The sequence below is a fragment of the Equus asinus genome, chromosome 13 (genome assembly GCF_041296235.1).
Source record: "Equus asinus isolate D_3611 breed Donkey chromosome 13, EquAss-T2T_v2, whole genome shotgun sequence".
Taxonomy (NCBI): domain Eukaryota; kingdom Metazoa; phylum Chordata; class Mammalia; order Perissodactyla; family Equidae; genus Equus; species Equus asinus.
In genome coordinates, this window is record NC_091802.1 from 14,500,133 (window position 1) to 14,522,199 (window position 22,067).

Here is a 22,067-nt window from a genome sequence, read left to right on the forward strand (position 1 = left end):
CTGTTGGCTTTGGATCTAGCTTCTTCCTTAGATTGCCCTAAGAACCGCTTACTTTCTTTCTAGATAGTCAATGGCCATCTACCGCTAGCCTCAGTGCTTATTGCTTTTTTTATCTTCCGGATTTAAATTCAGCCTTTCCATGTATTGCCTTAGGGGGTCTGTTGTTCTTCCTCTCAACTGGAAATAGTCTACATGTTTGACTGTCTATCAAACATTTTATCTGGGCTTTGTGTAATATTTGTCCTAAGTATTTATTGTATCCATAGATCTATTGAAAAGCTAGTAGAGACTTGAAAACACACGTATGCATGCACACACAATCAACTTTTATGACTATTTTTAAAAAGACGCGCCACCAATAAGTTCTTCTTTCTCTTGACCTAAAATAGCCTTTTCCAATCATTAAAACAAGTAGTGTAGAAAATTTGCAGAAATTTAGGGAGTTTGATTTTTTGTTGTTGTTGCGGAAGATTCACCCTGAGCTAACATCCATTGCCAATCCTCCTCGTGTTTTTTTTTTTTTTTTTCCTTGCTTGAGGAAGACCAGCCCTGAGCTACCATCTGTGCCAGTCTTCCTCTATTTTGTTTGTGGGACACCTCTGCGGCATGGCCAGTGAGTGGAGTATGTCTGCACCCGCGATCCGAACCTGTGAACCCAGGCCGCTGAAGCAGAGCACGTGGAATTTCACTTGGCCACGGGGCCAGGCCTGAGAGTTTAATTTTTAATAATTTATTTGAGATTCTTTCTTTCTAGGTGCTCTTTGGCCAATTTAGAAATTTATATGTACAACAGATGAAAGAATGGGACTATCAATTTGGGTAATGTTAGTTTCTTGGTAGATTTTAAGGTGAGTTAAATACTTAATAAGGAAATGCTATTATAGGCAAGTCTGAAACCAAAGCCAAGATTCATTGCTGTAGTGTAAAGAAGCAGTGAATTTAGAGTTCAGTGACCAGCTTTCAAGTCCAGGACCTACCAATAAATAGCTAGCTTTCGTATCTTGGGGAAATGATAGATTACTTAATAAAATGCCCTGGAACAACTGGCTAATCATATTGGGAATAGGTGGGTGGGAGCTAGATTTATATCTTTATGTTTACATAAATTGTAAAAAGATTATGATAGTTTTTGAGTGCTTACAGTGTGCTAATTACTCGGTTAGACACTGTGTGCTCATGAATATATTCCTCCAATAGACCTTACGAAGTAGACATCATTAGCCTCATGTTACAGATGAGGAACCTGACCTTGGCCAAACAATTAGCCAATACTGAAATAAAACAAAAGTAAGATCATTAAAAGAAAGCCGTCAATAGTCTTTTAGTCTGGGCTTACGGGAGGAAGGCTTTTCTAAGCATGACAAACCAAAGAGCCATGAAGAAGATTGACTTTTTTTAAGAAAAAATTTGCTTGAACTTCTGTTTGGCAAAAAATGAAAATTTAAAAAGATGAAACAAATCAAGAACATTTAAAAACAAAATGGCAGTTATAAAGAGCCATAATACTTAAAAAAACTCACCCACATTAATAAGAAAAAGCTGTACCACTTAATGTAAAAAAGGGCAACAAATATTAGTGGGTAATGCACGTGAGAAATATAACTTGTCAATGGGAAAAGGATAATACCCCATATTAGCAAGGCTGTAAATAAATAGGTACCTACAATGTTTCTGGGAATATCAATTAAAATAAAATTTTTGTGGATGATATGCATGTTCCTTTGACTCACAATTATAGGAGTTTGGATTCTAGGTATACCTTCATAAATGTACAAGGACAGTACAAAGACGTTTTGTGGCAGTATTATTTATAATTGAAAAAAAATGTGGGAAGGACCCAAGTGTCTAATGTTCATAACATACTTAAGTGGCCGTAAAGTATAAAATGATATGGTCCCGTTTTCTGTACTCTATACTCAAAACCTGAAAGAATATACAGCAAATTGTTCACAGTGGTTGTTTTTGGAGGATGAGGAGGTAGAGTGACTGCTAATGTTTTATTTTCCTGTGTTATTTTAGAACAAATGGCTTTTATTCATAATTAAATGGCAAATTTAAATTTATTTAATTTATAATAAATTGCATTTTCCTAATTAAAAAAGTCAAAGTAAAGAAGAGAGTTGAAAATATCCTACGGCTTAGTAATAACCATCACCTACATATTTTTGGGGGGGGGGGGAAGCTTAGCCCTTAGCTAACATCTGCCACCAATCCTCCTCCTTTTTTTTGCTGAGGAAGACTGGCCCTGAGCTAACATCCATGCCCATCTTCCTCTACTTTATATGTGGGATGCCTACCACAGCATGGCTTGACAAGTGGTGCCATGTCCGCACCCAGGATCCAAACCGGCGAACCGTGGGCCACTCAAGTGGAACTTGAGAACTTAACCACTGTGCCGCTTGTCTCCCCAACCATCACCTGCATTTGATGAACATCACTCCAGATACTTTTAATACATATATGCATGTAGAAATATGGAGTCATATTATGCATGCCATTTATAAATTTTAAATTAAATTGTTTGCATTTGACTGAGAAAAACCAAAAAACAAACCAATAAACAAAAAAGGTTTATTATTGAAAAACATGATCAAGCTACAGATAGATGTTTGTTACTACAAGACAAAATGAATTCCTAAAAAAGTCCTAAAGTTGAGAGAAGAAAATTATAAAAAAACCTCTAAATAGTTTTGAGTCTCTTTAGGCAGAACCCATTGACTTATTGATAACCAGGATGAGGGAATAAACACATACATATATTCTTTCTTTTCTCCTGACTACATGTGTGTATATATATACTTTAAAAATGTACTTAAAATATATATATATGTATATATTTGGTTCTAGTTTTACAGGATTATAAGGATTTATAAAATTTTTCTTTTCTTTTCTTTTCTTTCTTTTTTTTTTTTGAGGAAGATTAGCTCTGAGCTAACATCTGCCATTCCTCTTTTTGCTGAGGAAGACTGGCCCTGAGCTCACATCTGTGCCCATCTTCCTCGACTTTATATGTGGGACACCTACCACAGCATGGCCTGCCACGTGGTGCCATGTCCGCACCCAGGATCTGAACCAGTGAACCCTGGGCTGCCAAAGTGGAATGTGCAAACTTAACCGCTGCACCACTGGGCCAGCACCCTATAAAATATTTTTAAAAGTTAACTATTTATGGTTGTTTAGTTTTAGTTATATATTTAGATGAGGTCAGTAATTACACTGTTCTTTTCACTTTGGTGTTTCTATTACAGAATTCTTTATTTTGATTATTTCCCAGCAGTTATTTCAAGAAGTGCCACTTACTTCTTAAGTCCTTAAGTTCACAATAGTTGTGAATGCTTATTGACATCCTATTTTGACCTCTTCTTTGGGTTTCATGTTCTTTGTATCACACCTTTCCTCAGAATTCTGTAGTTACTCACTTACTGTTACTGTTAACCTGTGTTGAGTGTTGTGGAGAAATCTGAGGCCAAGCTGATTATACCTGCCTGCCAATATTTGACTTGCTTTTTTTCTTCCTGGGTGCCCATGATCTTGTTTATCTTTAATCAAGCTCACTACCTCTCATTTGAGAGATGTTTTGGTATTGTTTATTCTGTACCAGTTTTTTCCTGGATTGTGGACTATGTTTTCAACCTGCGTATTTACTTATTTATTACAGAGGAGTTTTATATATTTATTGTATTTATGATATTTTTATATTCTAATCTCTTCAGGAATACCAGTTTAACTTATACAAACCTCTTTTATCTTTACTGTGTTCAACTCTATAATCATTTATCTTTTCATTTAAGGTATGGTTTCTTGAAGTTATGACCATGATTTGTTTTTAATTGTTTTTTCAAAAATTTTTTTCATTTCTAATATGGTGGTAATCTCTGTATTTGTTTTTTATTTAAAGTTATGACCATGATTTATTTTTAGAGTGTTCTTTTTTTCATTTCTAATAGGATGGTAATCTCTGTTTGTTATTTCTTTTCTAAGGTTTTCTAGCTTGTTTTTAAGGTCTCTGTTGCTTTATAATGTCTTCTTTAAAAAAGAGATCATATTTCTGTAATTTCTTTGAGACTGTTTTTCCGAAGGCTTCCTGGGGTTTTATATGTATTATTAGGTGGTTGAAGTGAACTTGCAGTGAATTGGAATGGAGATTCAACAGCCTCCTTATTATGCGGGAGAATTTTGATTGTGAGGCTACTCATGTTGTTGATGACACAAGGGATGGTAAGGAGACATTAAACTTCACTTTGAGGTTGTGAAACCATGGGAGTAGGTGAATCCAAAAGAAAGCAAATTCCGTGTATTGATATATGAAGTAATTTACCTAGTCTTATTGTGCAAAAACAAGTAGATAAGGAGAGTAGAACCGTTAGATAGTAAGTAAAAGGAAACCGGCTTTTGAAAAATTTCTACTCAGAAACTTTAATGTGAGCAATACTTAAAATCAGGATGAAGTAAAGTGGTTAATGATTCTCAGCCACAGTCGGTGGCAGTAGGGGTGGACTCCCCCCATTCACTTGCCATGGAAGGGCAGTCCTGCTCTGCCCTCCCTGCTGAGAATCGCTTGTGGCCCCTCTGTGGTGTGGTTGAGGGTAAAAGGAAAGTTGAGAACCACCTCTGTAAAGTATTAGAGGGGAAACTGGCTGGAGACCAACTGGGATGTAAGCTTAAAAATATGACTCTTTGAATGGAGAAAAAGGGACTCTTAGCAATAGAAATTGAACTAGAATAAGTTTAGACAAAAGAAATTTGACTCTTAACCAAATTTGTGGGAGGGGGCCAGGAGTAGTACCAGGTAGAAAACTAGAATTCTGTTAGGACCTCTCTTCCTGTTGCTTACTTTCCTTATTTAACTTTATTTTGGCACTCCACCTGGGTCGGATTGACTTAATACCATGCTCTGTGCCCAAAACTATGGCTCAAATTTTGTATTGTGAAATGAAATTCAGAAGTTCTCCAAGGGGGCCTACCCCGTAGCTGAGTGGTTAAGTTCCCGTGCTCTCATGCTCCACTTCTGCTGACCACGGTTTCGCCGGTTCAGATCCTGGCACGGACCTAGCACCGCTCATCAAGCTATGCTGAGGCGGCGTCCCACAGAGCAGGACTGAAAGGACCTACAAGTAGAATATACAACTATGTACTGGGGGGCTTTGGTAGAAGAAGAAGAAGTCCTCCAAAATCTTGTCTTTATCAAATTTATTTCTAAAGAATAGATGAGATCACAAAGTAGGTTGGAGTTTATATAAAACTACAGATTATAGTGTCAAGGCATAACAATTTCTGAACTATGAGCAATTCCTGCTGTAGAGTATCTTGGCAGAGATGTATGATGATGCTACTGTATTTAAGCACAAACAACAACATATTTAGGACTTCCTGTTGAAGAACCCTTAGATAAGTGTTTGAAGAGGGTATAAGTAAGGTGAAATACTGCAGGTAGCAGAACTTCCTAAAGAGTAATTTTAGGAATGTGGTCCAGAATTCTGCCAAGCAAATCCTTTCAGAAGCATATTGGCAAAATCTTTGCAAGATAGGATCTCTGTCCTTTTGTGCTTATCTCCTCTGGGTTCCTTATGTTTTTGAAACGTGGTAACAGAAATTCATCTGAGTGGAAAATGTTTTAGATTAGGAAATCGGATAGCCCCAGTGCTAGCCCATGGCATGGTGTAAAGAAAATAATTTTTTCTTTTTTTTGAGGAAGATTAACCCTGAGCTAGCATCTGCTGCCAATCTGCCTCTTTTTGCTGAGGAAGACTGGCCCTGAGCTAACATCTGTGCCCATCTTCCTCTACTTTATACGTGGGACACCTGCCACAGCATGGGTTGACAAGCAGTGCGTACATATGCACATGGGATCTGAACCGGCGAACCTTGGCCCACTGAAGCAGAACGTGTGAACTTAACCACTGTGCCGCCAGGCTGGCCCAGAAAATAATTCTAATTTTAAGCAAACTTTTAAAGTTTACTAGAAATCTGTAAAGATGATTAAATTGATGCATTTTAAAATCTATAAAGGAAATATAAATAAACCTTTGCAGCTGTTGCTGATACATTAGTTTTTTTCAAAATTGATTAACTAATGGAAGCTTGACGGAAAGGAATGTTTTCCCAGTTAATTTTGGTGAATTGGTTTGTGGTGATTTATATGTTTTAAAGTAATATGGCAATTTATTCCTCTGATAATAAGGTCAAAACTATTTTGACAAATCATCTCAATACTTAGGAGGAGTAATTAGATAGTGTCTGGATAAAGATTCTGTCTGTGATTTCAAAAGTTCAAAATGAAGCCAGTATAAAAATAATCCCTCTACAAAAATGCACCTTACAGCCAGCTGTGTGTTATATAAATAAACTGGACAGGAATGCACATCCCCCCGAGCGGGAGACCACAGCCTCCCAGAGACAAAGGGGAATCAGTGCTAGGCTATAAATAGCAGTTTGTAGTTGGCTTTGTAGCTGTTAGACTTAGTCTTGGCAAGATATATTTGTAGTTAAAGGAGGTTGATTTCCTTAAAACTCATGTATAAAATGACATATAGTTGTGTCTTTGAATGTTCTTATCCTGAGGCCTCATATTTTTGCTGAGGCTCAATGAAGTTTTCTTTTCACGTGATTGACAAAATATTGTCAAACATTGTTTTTAACTAGATTAAGCTGCTTTTTAGCATTCTTTTAACTTTTGTTGAGAAATTGTGAACATATAATCATAGCAAAGTAGACTAATTGGTATAAGGAATCTCCATGTACTCACCCAGCGTCAGCAGTTATTAGGTCACAACCAATCTTGTTTTTATCCATCTCTACCCTTATCTCTTATGATTTTAAAGCACATCCCAAACATCATCATTTGTCTATAAATATTTCAGTATCTCTAAATATTTAGATATATCTAAAAAATGGGGATAAGCAGTCAATACATTACTATTACCACACTTTAAAAAATTAATAATAGTTTAATATTATTAATATTATATTAAAATGTTAAATTAGCTAATTATCTAGTCAGCCTTCAGATTTTTACTTGTCATAAAGTTTTCGAAGTTTGACTTTAGCCCTCTTTCTGCCCCTGCAATGTGTTTATTGAAGACCCCAGGCCTGGCCTGCAGGGTGGATTTTGCTGATTGTGACCCGGGGATGTCGTTTAGTGCCTTTCTCTGTCAGTGCTTTCTGGAAGTTGATAATTGTGTTGAGGGGCCTGAACAGGTTCAGGTTTGTGAGTTAAGTGAGATCATTTCATAAGTGGTGGTTTATTTATCAGAAGACATAATTTCTGGTTGTCTTTCTTTTTAAAATGGCATAATAGCAATGTTTGAATTATTTTCCACTTATTACCTGGATTATTTCTATAGAGCGATCCCTCATTTGATCAAATAGTAGTTATTATTTGATTACTTGGCAATACAATTTGGGAAGAAAAGGAAGAATAAATTTTGATTCTCTTATTTTTTTTAATTGGTTTTCAAAATAACAAAACAGTTTACGGGCATCCTGTAATGGTAACCAGTTTGTTGTTGTTTATATCACTGTTTATAAACTTTGTGTTACTTTTTAGTCCCATATTTGGCCAATGGGAGCCTTTTCAGGTTGGCTGAATCCTTTTAACAAAACCGTAGTATTTTTTGATAGCTTCTTTTTTATCTGGTATGTATGAGATGAGCCTAGGACATTTCCTGCTCTAGATCTGGAATCAGCCGTTTCTCTAAAGAGCCATGGTTCCTTTAAGTGGTAAATCATATTTGGAGACCATATTCTGGGCACTAGGGATGCTCGTTGCTACAGGGTTGGTCATTTTTTGTAGACTTTTTCAGTAGACAGAGCTCAGAATTTTTAAAGCTATATCATGACTTCATACTGCTACTTCCAATTCAAATTCAGATCTATGGAGTTTTACTTTTCATATGATCTCTTCATTCTCTTTTAGTCTTATTCTTGAATAATAACTCTATCATAGCAAGTCTGCTCATGCATTATTTTCCTTTTTTTTTTTTTTCCTTAAAGATTTTATTTTTTTTCCTTTTTCTCCCCAAAGCCCCCCGGTACATAGTTGTATATTCTTCGTTGTGGGTCCTTCTAGCTGTGGCATGTGGGACGCTGCCTCAGCGTGGTTTGATGAGCAGTGCCATGTCCGCGCCCAGGATTCAAACCAATGAAACACTGTGCCGCCTGCAGCAGAGCGCGCGAACTTAACCACTCGGCCACGGGGCCAGCCCACCATTTCTTACACCTATCCAAATTATTGTTTTCGAGGACATTTCCTTGTCCTCGGTTTCCTTTTTATTCATGGTTTGTAGACCACTCTGGCCCACAGTGATTTCCAGATTCATAGCATGTGTACATAACTCTCATTTAACAATCGTGACACTCTAGGATGTACTGAGTTTTAAAAATTGAAGTATAGCATACACCCAGAAAAAGGCATAAATATTATGTAGAGCATGCCATTACCAGCACCACGGAAGTCTCTTTCATACTTCCTCCCAGATTACTACTCTAATTTTTCCTTCAAACAACAAAGAAAAAAGATAACTATTGTCCTGATTTCAAATAGTATTGATTAGTTTTGCCTGCTTCAGAAGTTTACGAAAATTTCTTTTCTTTTTTATTTGCAGGGAAAGATTTGCCCTAAGCTAACATCTGTTGCCAGTCTTCCTCCCTTCTTCTTCCTTTCCCCTCCCCTGACAAAGCCCCAGCACATAGTTGTGTATAGTTGTAAGTTCTTCTGGTTCTTCTTTGTGAGCCACCACCACAGCATGGCTACTGACAGACAAGTGGTGTGGTTCCACACGTGGGAACAAAACCTGGGCCTCTGAAGCAGAGTGTGCTAAACTTTAACCCCTAAGCCGTCAGGGCTGGCTCTAGAACTTTAAAATTTTGTTTTAGCATTCATGATTTGTGGGGAAGAGAGCTCTTTCTAGCTCTTTCCAGCTCTAATTATGTCTAGGTAGCATTCAGAAAAGTTCATTCTTCATCTTTGTCACATTCAAAAGTTCTCTGTAGTACTTTAGGAATGTAAGTAGAGACCCAAACATGGACACTTCTTGGTTTCAATATTTGTCTTAAGCAGGCTAGATTTTTGTGTTTGGTGGCTATTTCCACCCCCCAACCCCCTCATTGTGTTTGTACCCTTTGCATGTTTCCCCTTTCTTTTGATTTACAGGAACTCTGTTTGTCTTAGGGATGTTAGACTTTGATTATTATGTTAAAATAGTCTGTCCTAGTCTCTCATTTGTATTTAAATTTTGTTGCTCTACTAGATTTAAAATATTTTGTGTAGTGTCATCTGAGTATTGAATTTTGTGTCCTGCTTTAGTAAGGTCACCTCCACCCAAGATTATGTTAAAAAAATTATTTTCTTTTAGTTAAATTTTCTTGTTTGTTTATATCTGTAATCCATCTGGATCTGAATGTAGTGTGAGGTATCCCTATCAACATTTTCTTTCTTTCTTTCTGTCGTGTGTGTGTGTGTGTGTGTGTGTGTGAGGAGGACTAGCCTTGAACTAATATCTGTTGCCAATCCTTCCCTTTTTGCTTGAGGAAGATTGTTGCTGAGCTAACATCTGTGCCAGTTTTCCTCTATTTTACATGGGACGCTGCCACAGCATGGCCACTGATGAGCAGTACTATGTCTATGCCTGTGATCCGAACCTGTGAACTCCAGGCCACCAAAGCAGAGTGCACAAACTTAACCACTCTACCACTGAACTTAATCACTACGCCACTGAGCTGGCCCCCATCAATGTTTAAATGCAGATGGAATGTTTAAACATCTTTCTTTGGCCTTTGCCATGAAAAAACCTGCTTGAATTTTATATACCTATGGCTACTACACTTGTCCATCCACAAACTTCTAGAAAAAGTTTCCCACTTGTATTTTTCTGCCTCACCTTCTTTCTCAACTCAGTGTTGCCTGCATGGCCTCTGCCTAACTTTCCACTGAAGTTACTTGTTCCTAGGGCACCCTTGGCTTTCTTTTTACTGAACCCAGTATACTGAAGCTTTGACCCCCCTCATTCCTGAGCAGAGTGTATTGATCATTGTTGGCAACTTTCTCCTTGAAATGTGTATCCTATGGCTTCTTTGATAAAGCTTTTTCCTGGTTTTCTTCTTACTTCTTTGTTCTTACCCTTCTCAGTCACTTTTGTAGCCTCTTCTTTTTTATCCCCCAAATATTGGTATTCTCTAGAATTAATTCAGTTAGTTCCTCTACGGTTTACACTTATGCTCATCCTTGGATGATGCTGTCAGCCTTAGGACTTCAGTTATCAGCAGTATTCTGATAACCCTCAAGTCTCTATCGTTAGCTCAGATTTCTTTTTAAAACAATGAATTTATGCCTGTTAGGCATTTAAAACTAAACCTATCATCATTTCTTCCCCTCATCCCTCAAGTCAGCACATCTTCCTGTATTTCCCATTTTGGAGAATGAACAGACTCTTACCCAGTTGCGCTGCACAGAATCTGTTTGTCATTTTTAAAAATTGAGGTAAACTTAAAATAACATACAATGAAAGAATGAGGAAAGAGCATCAAGTGTAAGGAAGTGTCACTGTAGACTAAGGCCAAGATTATCCACACCCTCGTATTCCCAATTACCATGTACGGGTGAGAAAAAGCTGGACAGTGAAGAAGGCTGATGGGGAAAAAATGGATTCATTTGAAATATGGTGTTGGAGGAGAGCTCTGCGGATACCTGGGACTGCCAGAAAGATGAACGAGTGGGTTCTGGAGCAGATTAAGCCTGAACTATCGCTGGAGGAAAAATGATAAAACTGAGGCTGTCCAACTTTGGGCACTTCATGAGAAGGCAGGATTCCTTGGAAAAGACAATAATGCTGGGAAAAGTAGAAGGCAGCAAGAAAAGAGGAAGACCAAATATGAGATGGACTGACTCCATAAGGACAGCCATAGGCGTGAGTCTACACAAGCTGAGTAGGGTGAGGACAGACATTGTGGCCATCACTCATTCATAGGGTCACTCAGAGTTGACTTGAGTGCACAGAACAAGCCCCCCCTCTCCTTTTTTTTTTCTGCTGAGGAAGATTCACCCTGACCTGACATCTGTGCCAGTCTTCCCCTATTTTGTATGTGAGTTGCTGCTTCAGTATGGCCACTTATGAGTGGTCTAGGTCTCTGCCTGGGAACCAAACCCAGGCTGCCAAAGTGGAGTGTGCCAAACTTAACTGCTGGGCCACAGGGCTAGCCCCCAACAAGCCTTTCTCTTTTTTTTTTTTGTGAGGAAGACTCGCCCTGAGCTAACATCCTTTGCCAGTCCTCCTCTTTTTTTGCTTGAGGAAGATTAGCCCTGAGCTAACATCTGTGCCAGTCTTCCTCTACTTTGTACGTGGGATGCCTGTACAGCATGGCTGATGAGTGGAGCACATCCACATCTGGGATGCAAACCTGTGAACCTGAGCACGTGGAACTTGAACCTCTTGGCCACGGGGCTGCCAACAAGCCTTTTTAAAGTGTACGGTTAAGTGGTATTTAGTGAGTGTATTCACAATGTTGTGCAACCACCATCACTCTTTAGTTTCAAAACTTTGTCATCACCCCATAGAAACTCCCATACCCATTAAGTAATCACACCCCATTTCTCCTTCCCCAGTCCATTGGTAATCTTTATTCTACTTTCTGTCTCTCGATTTGCCTTTTCTAGATATATCATATAAAAGGAGTCACAGAATATATGACCTTGTGTGCCTGGTTTCTTTCGTTTAGCTTGATGTTTTTGAGATACATCTAAGTTGTAGCATGCATCAGTGCTTCATTCCTTTTTATGGCTGAATAATATTCCATTGAATATATATACCATCATTTGTTTATCCATTTATTCATTGATGGACATTGGATTGTTTCCACCTTTGGACTATAATGACTAATGTTGCCATATAAACATTTGTGTATGACTTCCTATGTAAACAGATGTTTTCATTTCTCTTGGGTATATACGTAGGAGTGGAATTGCTGAGTTATGTGGTAACTCGATATTTAGCTTTTTGAGGAATTGTGTGTCAGTTTTTATTTATTATTTTAACCGTCACATCACCAAGCTTGGTTGATTGATTCTATCTTCTAAATATTCCTGTTTTCCATCATTATTCTCACTACCATATACTAAAGGTACACTTTCCAGGATTACTTTAATAGCTTCCTTTTTGGTTTCTTTGTCATCACCATGGCCTTATTCTGTGTCATCTCTTACACACTGCAAGATTAGTTTTTGAAAATGTAAATCTCATGAGGTCACCTCATTGTTTTAAAACAACGAAATGTAAACCTTTCAAAGGCTCATCATTGCCCTCTGGATAGAATCCAAACTTACGTGGCTTACAAAGGCCCTTTGCTGCCCAGCTTCTGACGTTCTGTCTCGTTTCAGCTGTACCCTCCCCCACCGTTTTGTTCTAGCTTATAGTGATCTCCGTATTTCAAGTTTTTGTGTATTCTGCTCCGTCTAAACCTTGCACCTCCCCCATCCAAATCCTTTGTCACATTTCAGATGTCGCCTTTGTTTTTAGAAACCTGTTCTGTCTCTTCGTGATTATAATGTACCCTTCTTTTATGCCCCTCCAAATTGTTGTACTAATGTTGGAGAAGTTACTACACATTGTAATTGACTGTTTACTTCTGTGGGAATCAGGACCTGATAGTCAAGTGTCAGGTGATACAGTGCAGACTGAAAGTATAATTAATAGGAATTTAGCAGAAGTCAAAAGATGATTATTGGGTAAATTATTTAGGGAAGGTCTCATGGAGGAAGGTGGTACTTGAACTGGACCTTGAGGGAAGCATTCAGGAAGGTATGGGAATGATCTGCCACCATAGCCCCGTGGCCGAGTGGTTAAGTTCACGCACTCTGCTGTGGCTGCCCAGGGTTTCATTGGTTCGGATCCTGAGCGTGGACGTGGCACCGCTCATCAGGCCACGCTAAGGCGGCATCCCACATGCCATAACTAGAAGGACCCACAACTAAAATATACAACTGTGTACTGGGGGGCTTTGGGGAGAAAAAGGAAAAGTAAAATCTTTAAAAAAAAAAACAAAACAAAACCTGTTAAATACCCATGGATCTAGACCTATGAGGATCCATGCCAGGGGCAAAAGCCATGACAATAGTGAGATGTTGGACATTCCCTCAGCATTGCTTTTGTGTTACATGAAACAAACAGCAGACACAATCACTCCTATAGAAGGAAAGCATGGAAAGAATGTGCAAAAGATTTGAAAAACTTATCGGATATTGACAAAAGTGAGAAGCGAGGTTGTACTTTATGGGAAGTGTAAGGAAATTTTCAAGGGTGATTTTGGCCATATATGCTAATTTCAGAGCTTAGCTACCTACATGTGTAAAACTCCACTGGACTTCTGATGGAAAATGCAACAGCTAGGTGATTTCTGGATAAATTGTAGAATCTTCCACAAGACTGTTGTATACAGTGTTGGAGAACATGGTCTGAGTGATATTATAGTGTTCATCTAGGAAGAGGTTGGAAATGAGATAACTCAGTGTAGAAAATAACTGCCCATATTGCAGTTGTCTGTGCTCTACTCCATCCCTCAATTGACAGTAAAAGTGGAAGTTTCAGCTCTTTCCTAGTATGTCTGCAACATAGTTGGCACTCAGTAAATATTTGCATACATAAACAAAGTAACAAGATTAAAATGCAATTACTATCTTAATGTCTTTGCATTTTCAGTATTTTTATATCTTAGAATAGCTATTTAAAAGTAAAAATGCATTTTCTGTGTTTTGAAATATAGTGCTGATTTAAAAGTATTTATAAAAGTCTGCCTAGTAGGCAAAAATATTAGACTTATAAAAAAATCTCCCCTCAAATTTTGAGAAAAGAAGCCATTCATCTTTAAATATAAATAAACTTTCACTTTTGGCGCTCTGTATTTCACTGGCATTTTAGGGTGTTAAATCCTAGTTGTTGAAATGATACCACCTTTGATTTCTCAAAAAACTAATGTTTTCTTCTCAAGTACTAACACAGTTTGTTCAGTCTTTTATAACACTCTGAGTTGTATTACACTTACTTTTATCATTAGACTGAACTCTTTGAGAATGATGGCAGGAATTATATGAGAATTACAAACCTGTTCAAACTCCCAGCAAGTCCTTTCTGACTGCTCTCCTCTTGCGTGTGCTTTGTCTCCACTTCTCAGTTTGAGCCAATTGGTGCTCCCCATTTGAGCTCCCTGTTGGTGATTTATATATATGTGTGTGTGTGTGTTTTTTACTATCATGATTGTGGTATTGGCTTCTCAGGTATACACATATATCAGTACATATCTAATTATGTAATTTAAATATGTTCAGCTCACTGAATGTCAGTTATACATCATTAAAGCTATTTTAAAAAGCCTTTACATGGGGCCAGCCTGGTGGCGCAGCGGTTGAGTGCGCATGTTCTGCTTCGGCCCAGGGTTTGCTGGTTCGGATCTCAGGTATTGACATGGCACTGGTTGGCAAGCCATGCTGTGGCAGGTGTCCCACATATAAAATAGAAGAAGATGGGCACAGATGTTAGCTCAAGGCCAGTCTTCCTCAGCAAAAAGAGGAGGATTGGCAGCAGATGTTAGCTCAGGCCTAATCTTCCTTAAAAAAAAAAAAAAAAAGTCCTTACATGATACCCACCATCAATAGGTCATTACTTTATTAAGCCCTGTGTTTCCAGAACCACTCAGACTTTGTATTCCTCCTCACCTGCTCCTCTGAGGTCCCCTCTTGGCCTCTGTCCCCTGACCTCACTAGCCCTTTGCCTTTGTTCTTGTCCCCACCCTCCATCGTCCATACCAGAGCACTCTCTCTGGAAGAGAAAAATCTCATGATGCCACTGTCATTCCTGTAGATTCCAGCTATTATTCTTAAGCCTCTCCTGTGTGCTGGAAGCTGTGGCCAGCAGAGAGATCAACACACACGGGCAGGACAGATGGAGCCTCTCCTCTTTCTGTGCTCAGAATCTGATGGGCTATACATGAACACCAGCTGTAGATGTGTATCCCCAAGATTACAGAGGACTTGTCAAATAGATATATGGATATTAGTATAAATGAAGGTTGGTTAAGCTCAGCAAATTCCACTGAAAAGGTATTAGGTACTCTTTTGCTGTTTCTGAAAGTGCATCCTAAAGACCATAAGAATGACCAGAAGTACTAGTTTGGTTTTCCTCTGAACCAGAATCTTGGGGGTAGGCAGAGGAGGGGGAATTCGCCTGAATATCTCCATTTTAACAAGTTCCCTATACCACTACAGGGCAACCTAGAATGGTAAGAACGGAGCTGGAAACCAGGGTGGAGGTAAGAGGGCAGTAGCAGTTGAGCCTTCTGGATAGTTTGCTTTTGCTTCCTTGTGTTACAGAAATGGAAATATTTTGGCCGTCAGGTAGTATTTTGCTAATGGATTCAGGTATATCCATTTAGTAGTTTAGAATTTATGACATGTATATTCAAGTTTTGTAACTTATCTGTTGGGTGAAAATTATGTGCTTAAAAGTTTTGATTAAATTTTCCTTTTTCCACAGAACTCAACAAAAATCCAGTGGAAGGCTTTTCGGCAGGTCTAATAGATGATAATGATCTCTACCGATGGGAAGTCCTTATTATTGGTCCTCCAGATACACTTTAGTAAGTATAATGGAACTGACATCAAAGGGGAGGTCTTTTAATTAATTGAAATGTAAACTATCGGCAAACTGAAGTGAAATTATTTTTTAAAGAGCAGGTGAAATGGCTGTGGTTAGGATCATTTTTATTGAATGATCGTGTCTAGAGTTTTTGCATTCTGCTTCATACTCTAATGTCTAAAATGTGTTGCTTTCTTAAATATATAATAGTTTCAGAAATTCAGATATTCTTGATACCTGCAATAAATTTGTTACAGAAAAGCTGTCTTTTACATGAGGTTATATATAAAGAATATATGTTTTACTTGTCTCCCAGAAATTGGATTGGTTTTGGCATAATAGGAGGAAGAAGGAAATTCGTTATTGAAATGTCTCTCCCTCCTCCATTCCCTTGTGCTTGCTGTGCTTGACCCCCAAAGGGAACATTATAATTTTAAAGACAAGACTTTACCATTCTTAACACTTTATCAGTTTAGTTAAAGCATAGTATTATATCTGGGAGTTTTTTTATACAGAGCATAAGGTACGTATCAGTATCTTAAGCAGGCTAGAAAGAACTTTCAAGATCATTAATTTTAGTGATTCTCTAATTGGGTCCCCAGAGAATACTGGTCAGAATCAAGGTGTTCTCATCCTAAAATGCACTAATGGTCATGCTTTCCCAGTTTATAAAAGTGATTGTTACAGTTAATCACTTTAAATTAATCAATATTAACTGATGTAAAGATAGACAGCAGAATGTAGTGGTATCAAAAAGCAATAGGAGGCCGGCCCCGTAGCTGAATGGTTAAAGTTTGTGCGTTCTGCTGTGGTGGCCCAGGGTTTCACCAGTTCGGATCCTGGGCGGGGGCATGGTACTGCTCATTGGGCCATGCTGAGGCGGCATCCCACATGCCACAACTAGAAGGACCCACAACTAAAAATATACAACTGTGTACTGGGGGGCTTTGGGGAGAAAAAGGAAAAATAAAATCTTAAAAAAAAAAAAAAAAGCAATAGGAAAAGAGAGATGGAATTTCTTAAATGTTTTATGTAATACGTTTCTAGATTCAAAGACCACAGTCTTATTTTCTGCTCTGAGTGTTTGCAGACTAACTTAAACTTATGAATATTTAATATTCTATAAGGTGGATCATGACTGCCTGATGTTAACGACTGGTTCAAGTTCCATACTTTTCATAGAAGTCAAGGTATTGGAGAAATGCAGCGATTTTCTCAAAGCCATACAACTGAGGGACAGCAGGGACAGATCTAGATCTGAGTTTCCTGGGGACTATACTTCCTCACTTAGCTGTGGTCCTTGATGGTACTAAACAGGCAAGAGTTTGTTTACCTTTTTTTACATCAAACTTTTTTTTTTTGAGGAAGATTAGCCCTGAGCTAACATCTGCTGCCACTCCTCCTCTTTTTGCTGAGGAAGACTGGCTCTGAACTAACATCTATACCCATCTTCCTCTACTTTGTATGTGGGACGCCTTCACAGCATGGCTTGCCAAGCGGTGCCATGTCTGCACCCAGGATCCAAACCGATGAGCTCTAGGCCACCGAAGTGGAACTTGTGCACTTAACCTCTGCACCACTAGACCAGCCCCCAAATGTGTTTTTTGTGAGGGTCAAGTAGTTTTGTTTTAGGTGTTCTAAGATGGTAACTCCTTTTCCTCCCATAAAACACCTGATGGAAGAGAAAATTCAGAGCTACTTGTATACCAGAGCACACTGGTATATGGCATATAGAGTTGAGCTGTAGTGTGGACTTTGGCTTTTCTGTAGTCTGAAAAGGTGATTTATGTTTTGTTGTAACTATTGCCAATCGAAATTTTTGCTGTTATGTTTCCCAATGGTATGTTTGCATTGGTAATTGTTGCAAACTAAAATAACTCAGTTTGGTCATTCCACAATTTTAGTTTGGTAGATAACGGTAGCCATTGAAAACCATCCTAGAGGTATTCCCCCACAACCTTAATATTATTTGAAAGCAAATTTATTATCAGATTTTGCACACACAAAACCATACATACAACCTGCTTTATGAATCTGATGAAGTTCAGGTTTATTCTTCTAGGTTTTTCAATTAAAACACATGGCATGAAGGTTTACTCGGGAGACACGGTGACATTCCAGTGACAGAATCTTGTTACTCTTACAGTTGATAGAGATAATGAGAGAAATTCTTCTAAATTGATATCTGTATAGAGGATTGGTTAGGCATCCAGGCATCAGCTCCATCTCTAAGGACCTCACAGAATTCTTACATGTTTTCCATGCACTGGTGGCAGGTATCTCTAAATATTATTAACTGGTCCATGTGTATACCTTCAGCTTCACTAAAGAGAAAAACTTTTTAATACTCGTTGTACTAATTAACAAGCCATTCTTTTCACCAATGAAAACCTATTTCTAGCCTCCAGTATACATTTAAAAAATGCTGGCTGTTGGTCTGAGATGTGGATAGCAGAAGCATTTGTGGCAACTCCTCTGGAGTGTGGACTTGCTGATGAGATAACTGGCAGCCACTTCCGCATTGTCCCTTCCTGATGAGAGCACCACTGGCACCTGGTCTATAGTTTAACCTGACTGCCACACATACTTTGAACATCCTGTGAGTAATGGAGCCTTAATGCAGTTGACAGACATTATAATAATCATCTAAAATTATCTGGATACAATTCCTTTTTATTAACGATCTTTTCTAAAATTCATGTGCTGGAAGTTATAAAATTGTTTTTAAAGCCCTCGAAAAAAGGTTTAAGATTTATTGAGCGCAGGCCATCCCTTTTGGCAGCTACCTACTTAGGATGGTTGCAAAAATAAAGCGTTACACTGGCATTTATGCTACTCATTCATTTAGATCTCAACTGTTTTTTGAACGTTCTTAAGCCAGATGCTGCAAACATGACCTTGAATTAGCTAACAGTCACTGCTTCCAAAAAGTTTACACTTTAGTTGGCAAAACAGATCATTGCATAGTCATTTAATTCACTTTGATGACAGCCATGAAGGAGGTAGGCGTGTGGTATTATGAGAATTTATTGGGAGTGTGGCAGGTTTTGAATGTGTCAGAGAATTCTTCCCATGGGAAGAGATGTCTGAAGTGGGAACTGAAGAGTTAGTAGCTGTATTGGTTAGTAGGCTTTTGGCTACAAGCAACAGAAAGCTGATTTTAAATGGCTTAGAAAATAAGGAAATTTGTTGTCCTAACAGTGGTAGCAAAATGGGTACAGCAGTTTTGAGCATTTCAGAATATCACCCAAAGGACAAAGAGAAGGTAGTTTCTTCCCGTGTTCTATGTATTTCCTATGCAATGTGGAAACCTTTCTTTCCTGGAAGCTCTCCAGCAGACTGCCTCTTGTCTCATTTGTCAGAATTGAGTGATTTGCTCACTTGTTACCCAGTAACTGGCAAGATGAATGATATTGCCACAGTTGGATTAGATTAATTATTCCGGAATGGAAGAGATTTTGGCTTTCAACAGGTATGGTAAGAATTAACTAGACAGATATTCTGGCAGTGGTGGTGAGATGTGGGGGTAAGTGGAAGGAAAGCTAGGGAGTAAGCATTTCATAGGGAAGACTCTGTATACATAGGGCCTGGAATAGGGATTGAACAAGGGTAGGACAACTGAGTAAAGTGAGTATAAAGAATTTCAAGAAATGGAGTTGGATGGGGGTTGAGCGCTAGTTGAAGTTTATAAACGCTGTTAAAGAGTTGAGATTTCTCTTTTGTTCTGAGGACAAAGCACAGCCATTGAGGAATTTTATATCAGGAGTTACCAGTTAGGTTTATATTTTAGAATGTGCATCAAATAAGTACCATAACTTTGGGATTATGGATTTTATTTCCCTTCAGCTTACTTCTAGTTTATTGGTACAACAAAAATATGTTTTTAACAATATTATTAAAAATTTTTTTGTTTGTAGTGCAAAAAATGGACTGGAAGTTGGGGGCTGGCCTTGGCCTCCTGCAGTAGGGAGCTCAACAGCCTTTGCTCAGGGGATGGAGAGAGCACATGTGCCAGGGCAGGGCTCTGAGAAAGGGAGAGGCAATCAGTCAGGAAGGTAGGAGAGAAGAGATTTTATAGAAGTAAATTTTCTAAAATGCTACCAAGAATCAAGTATTTAATGGTGTTTGTGGATTTAACGCTAAGGAAATTACTGCTGTTCTTGTGGTTATTTTAGTGGAGTGAAGAGGGTAGAAGCCATCTTAGAGTTATTTGAAGAGTATTATGGGAGTGAATATATAGACCTTAAGTCTAAATAACTACCTGTGACGAGAAACAGAGAGGCTCGTAATGGGGGGAAGGGGAGTGTTTGAACATAAGTTAATGTGAGCTTAGATGGTACCCAGACCTAAGTGATTCATTCATTTAGGTTTATGTAATTAGATCATTTATGTAACAATAGAAAGAATTAATACTGTACTAAAATTCTTTAAAAGCTGGTGTGATATCTCATGGTGGCATCGTTAGCCTTCATTTAGTCACTAGAGGGCGCTCCACACTCTTTACAAAAATCTATGTAATCAATAATGGTGTATTCAAGCATTAGTTTATTTGAGACTGATAGTTGCCATGAGTATTAATTTGCCGTTATATTTATCTTCACACAGTATTAAGTTTTTGTTACTGCTTTGTCCATTAATTATTCTTTCTAGTGCTGGTAAGAATAGATTCTTGAAGCTGTCTTTCTCTGAAAGACATTCTGAAACTGGTATGATATACCTGCTGTTTTCAGACTACTGGTTATCAAGTAATGTGGATATCTCTTTTTTTCTTTCATCACTAGTGGTTAGTCTGTTCAAGAAGAATGCTTTGTTTTTACCACTGGTAATGGTGTGAAAAATTCGGAGAATCTTAGATTACAGTCATGCACTGCATAATGACATTTAGGTAACGGTGGACTATCTATATGGTAGTGATCTCATGAGATTAGTACCATATAGCCTAGGTGTGTGGTGGGCTAGACCATCTAGGTTTGTGTAAGCACACTCTGTGATGTTTCGCACAAAGATGAAATCGCCTAACGAGGCATTTCTTAGAATGTATACCTGTTGTTAAGCAATGCGTTGACTATATATGTGTTTTGTAGTCTTACCTTACCTTGAGTGGATATAGAAAATGAGGAGTTGGCTAACCAAACTCTGATTAATATTCTTTTATAGTAACAAAATTCTTTTACAGTTCTGTTTAAGAGGTACAAGTGTAATGAAATTTTGGAGGGAATAAGCCTAGTGCCTGCATTGCTTAGAAATTGATTGGCCAGTGGCAGTGCCGTGTCAGTTATCATTTAGTGCTCAAGAACATGGGCTTTACTATCCTTGTTTAGCTCCCTGACTCTACCACTTTTCTTAGCTATATGTCTTTGAACAATTAGTTAAAGTTTGTCTTAGTAGTTTCATTTCTAGGGTAAAAACCATATGTCTAGGAAGTGTTCAGAATGTTCAATGTTTTATTGCTTGTAATAGCAAAAAAAAATTGGAAGCAATCAAATATGAGTGTAATGTGGCAGATAAAATGAATGAACAAGAGACAGGTATTGAAAGGAATATATATAAAAGAACTGTGTTGAACAAAATATCAGACGACAGCATACAGGATATCATTTAAGTAAAGTAAATCTTGTAAATGATAGGATCTGATCCTTGTAAGATTTTTGTAATTTAATACAAAAACAGTAAGGTAGGCCTTGTGGGAGACACTTGAACTAGGCCTAGGTTTCTCAACCTTTTCGTACGTGAAACTCTTGGTCCTCTTTTTTTAAATTTTCTCTTATTATTATTCTTTTTTTTTAAAGATTGGCACCTGAGCTAACATCTGTTACAAATCTTCATTTTCTTTCTTCTCCCCAAAGCCCCCCCAGTACATAGTTGTATATGCCAGTTGTAGGTCCTTCTGGTTGTGCTATGTGGGATGCTGCCTCAGCATGGCCTGATGAGCGGTGCCGTGTAGGTGCCCAGGATCTGAACCTGTGAAACCCTGGGCTGCTGAAGCAGAGCACGTGAACCTAACCACTCAGCCACGGGGCCGGGCCCTGGGTCCTCTTTTTAACATCATGCTGTTGATTGTACTATTAGTATCTGTGGTGAAGAGAATATACAATGGAAGGGAAGATATTTTTAATTCACTGATGTTTTTTAATAAACTTTCATTTTGCTTATCACAGTAGCATCTTAGTATATTTGAAAAGTAGTGAATAAGTGACATGTTAATGTTTAGTCTACAATGTTTTGTACCCTGTGGATTTTTGAGTTCCTCTTTGCTAACTTGGCTGTTCACTAGACGTTTGCACCCACAAATTGGAACTACTGATCTAGCCTTTTTAAAAAACATATAGGAGGGGCTGGCCTGGTGGTATAGTGGTTCAGTTTGCACACTCTGCTTCGGAGGCCCAGGTGTGGATCTACACACTGCTCATCAAGCCATGCTGTGGCAGCATCCCACATACAAAATAG

At 38.3% G+C, this 22,067-nt stretch overlaps 1 protein-coding gene across 3 annotated transcripts in view; it reads left to right on the forward strand.

Moving 5' to 3' along the window:
* Window positions 1–22,067, forward strand: part of UBE2G1 (ubiquitin conjugating enzyme E2 G1) — a 105,541-nt gene that overhangs the window by 52,127 nt on the left and 31,347 nt on the right. For all 3 annotated transcript variants that reach the window (XR_011493619.1, XR_011493620.1, XM_014832644.3), the window contains exon 2: window positions 15,519–15,621. Coding sequence is in view for 1 of the 3 variants with exons in the window: in XM_014832644.3 (XP_014688130.1) it covers window positions 15,519–15,621 (103 nt within the window). In the remaining 2 variants the exon portion in view is untranslated. The remainder of the gene's footprint in view (window positions 1–15,518; window positions 15,622–22,067) is intronic.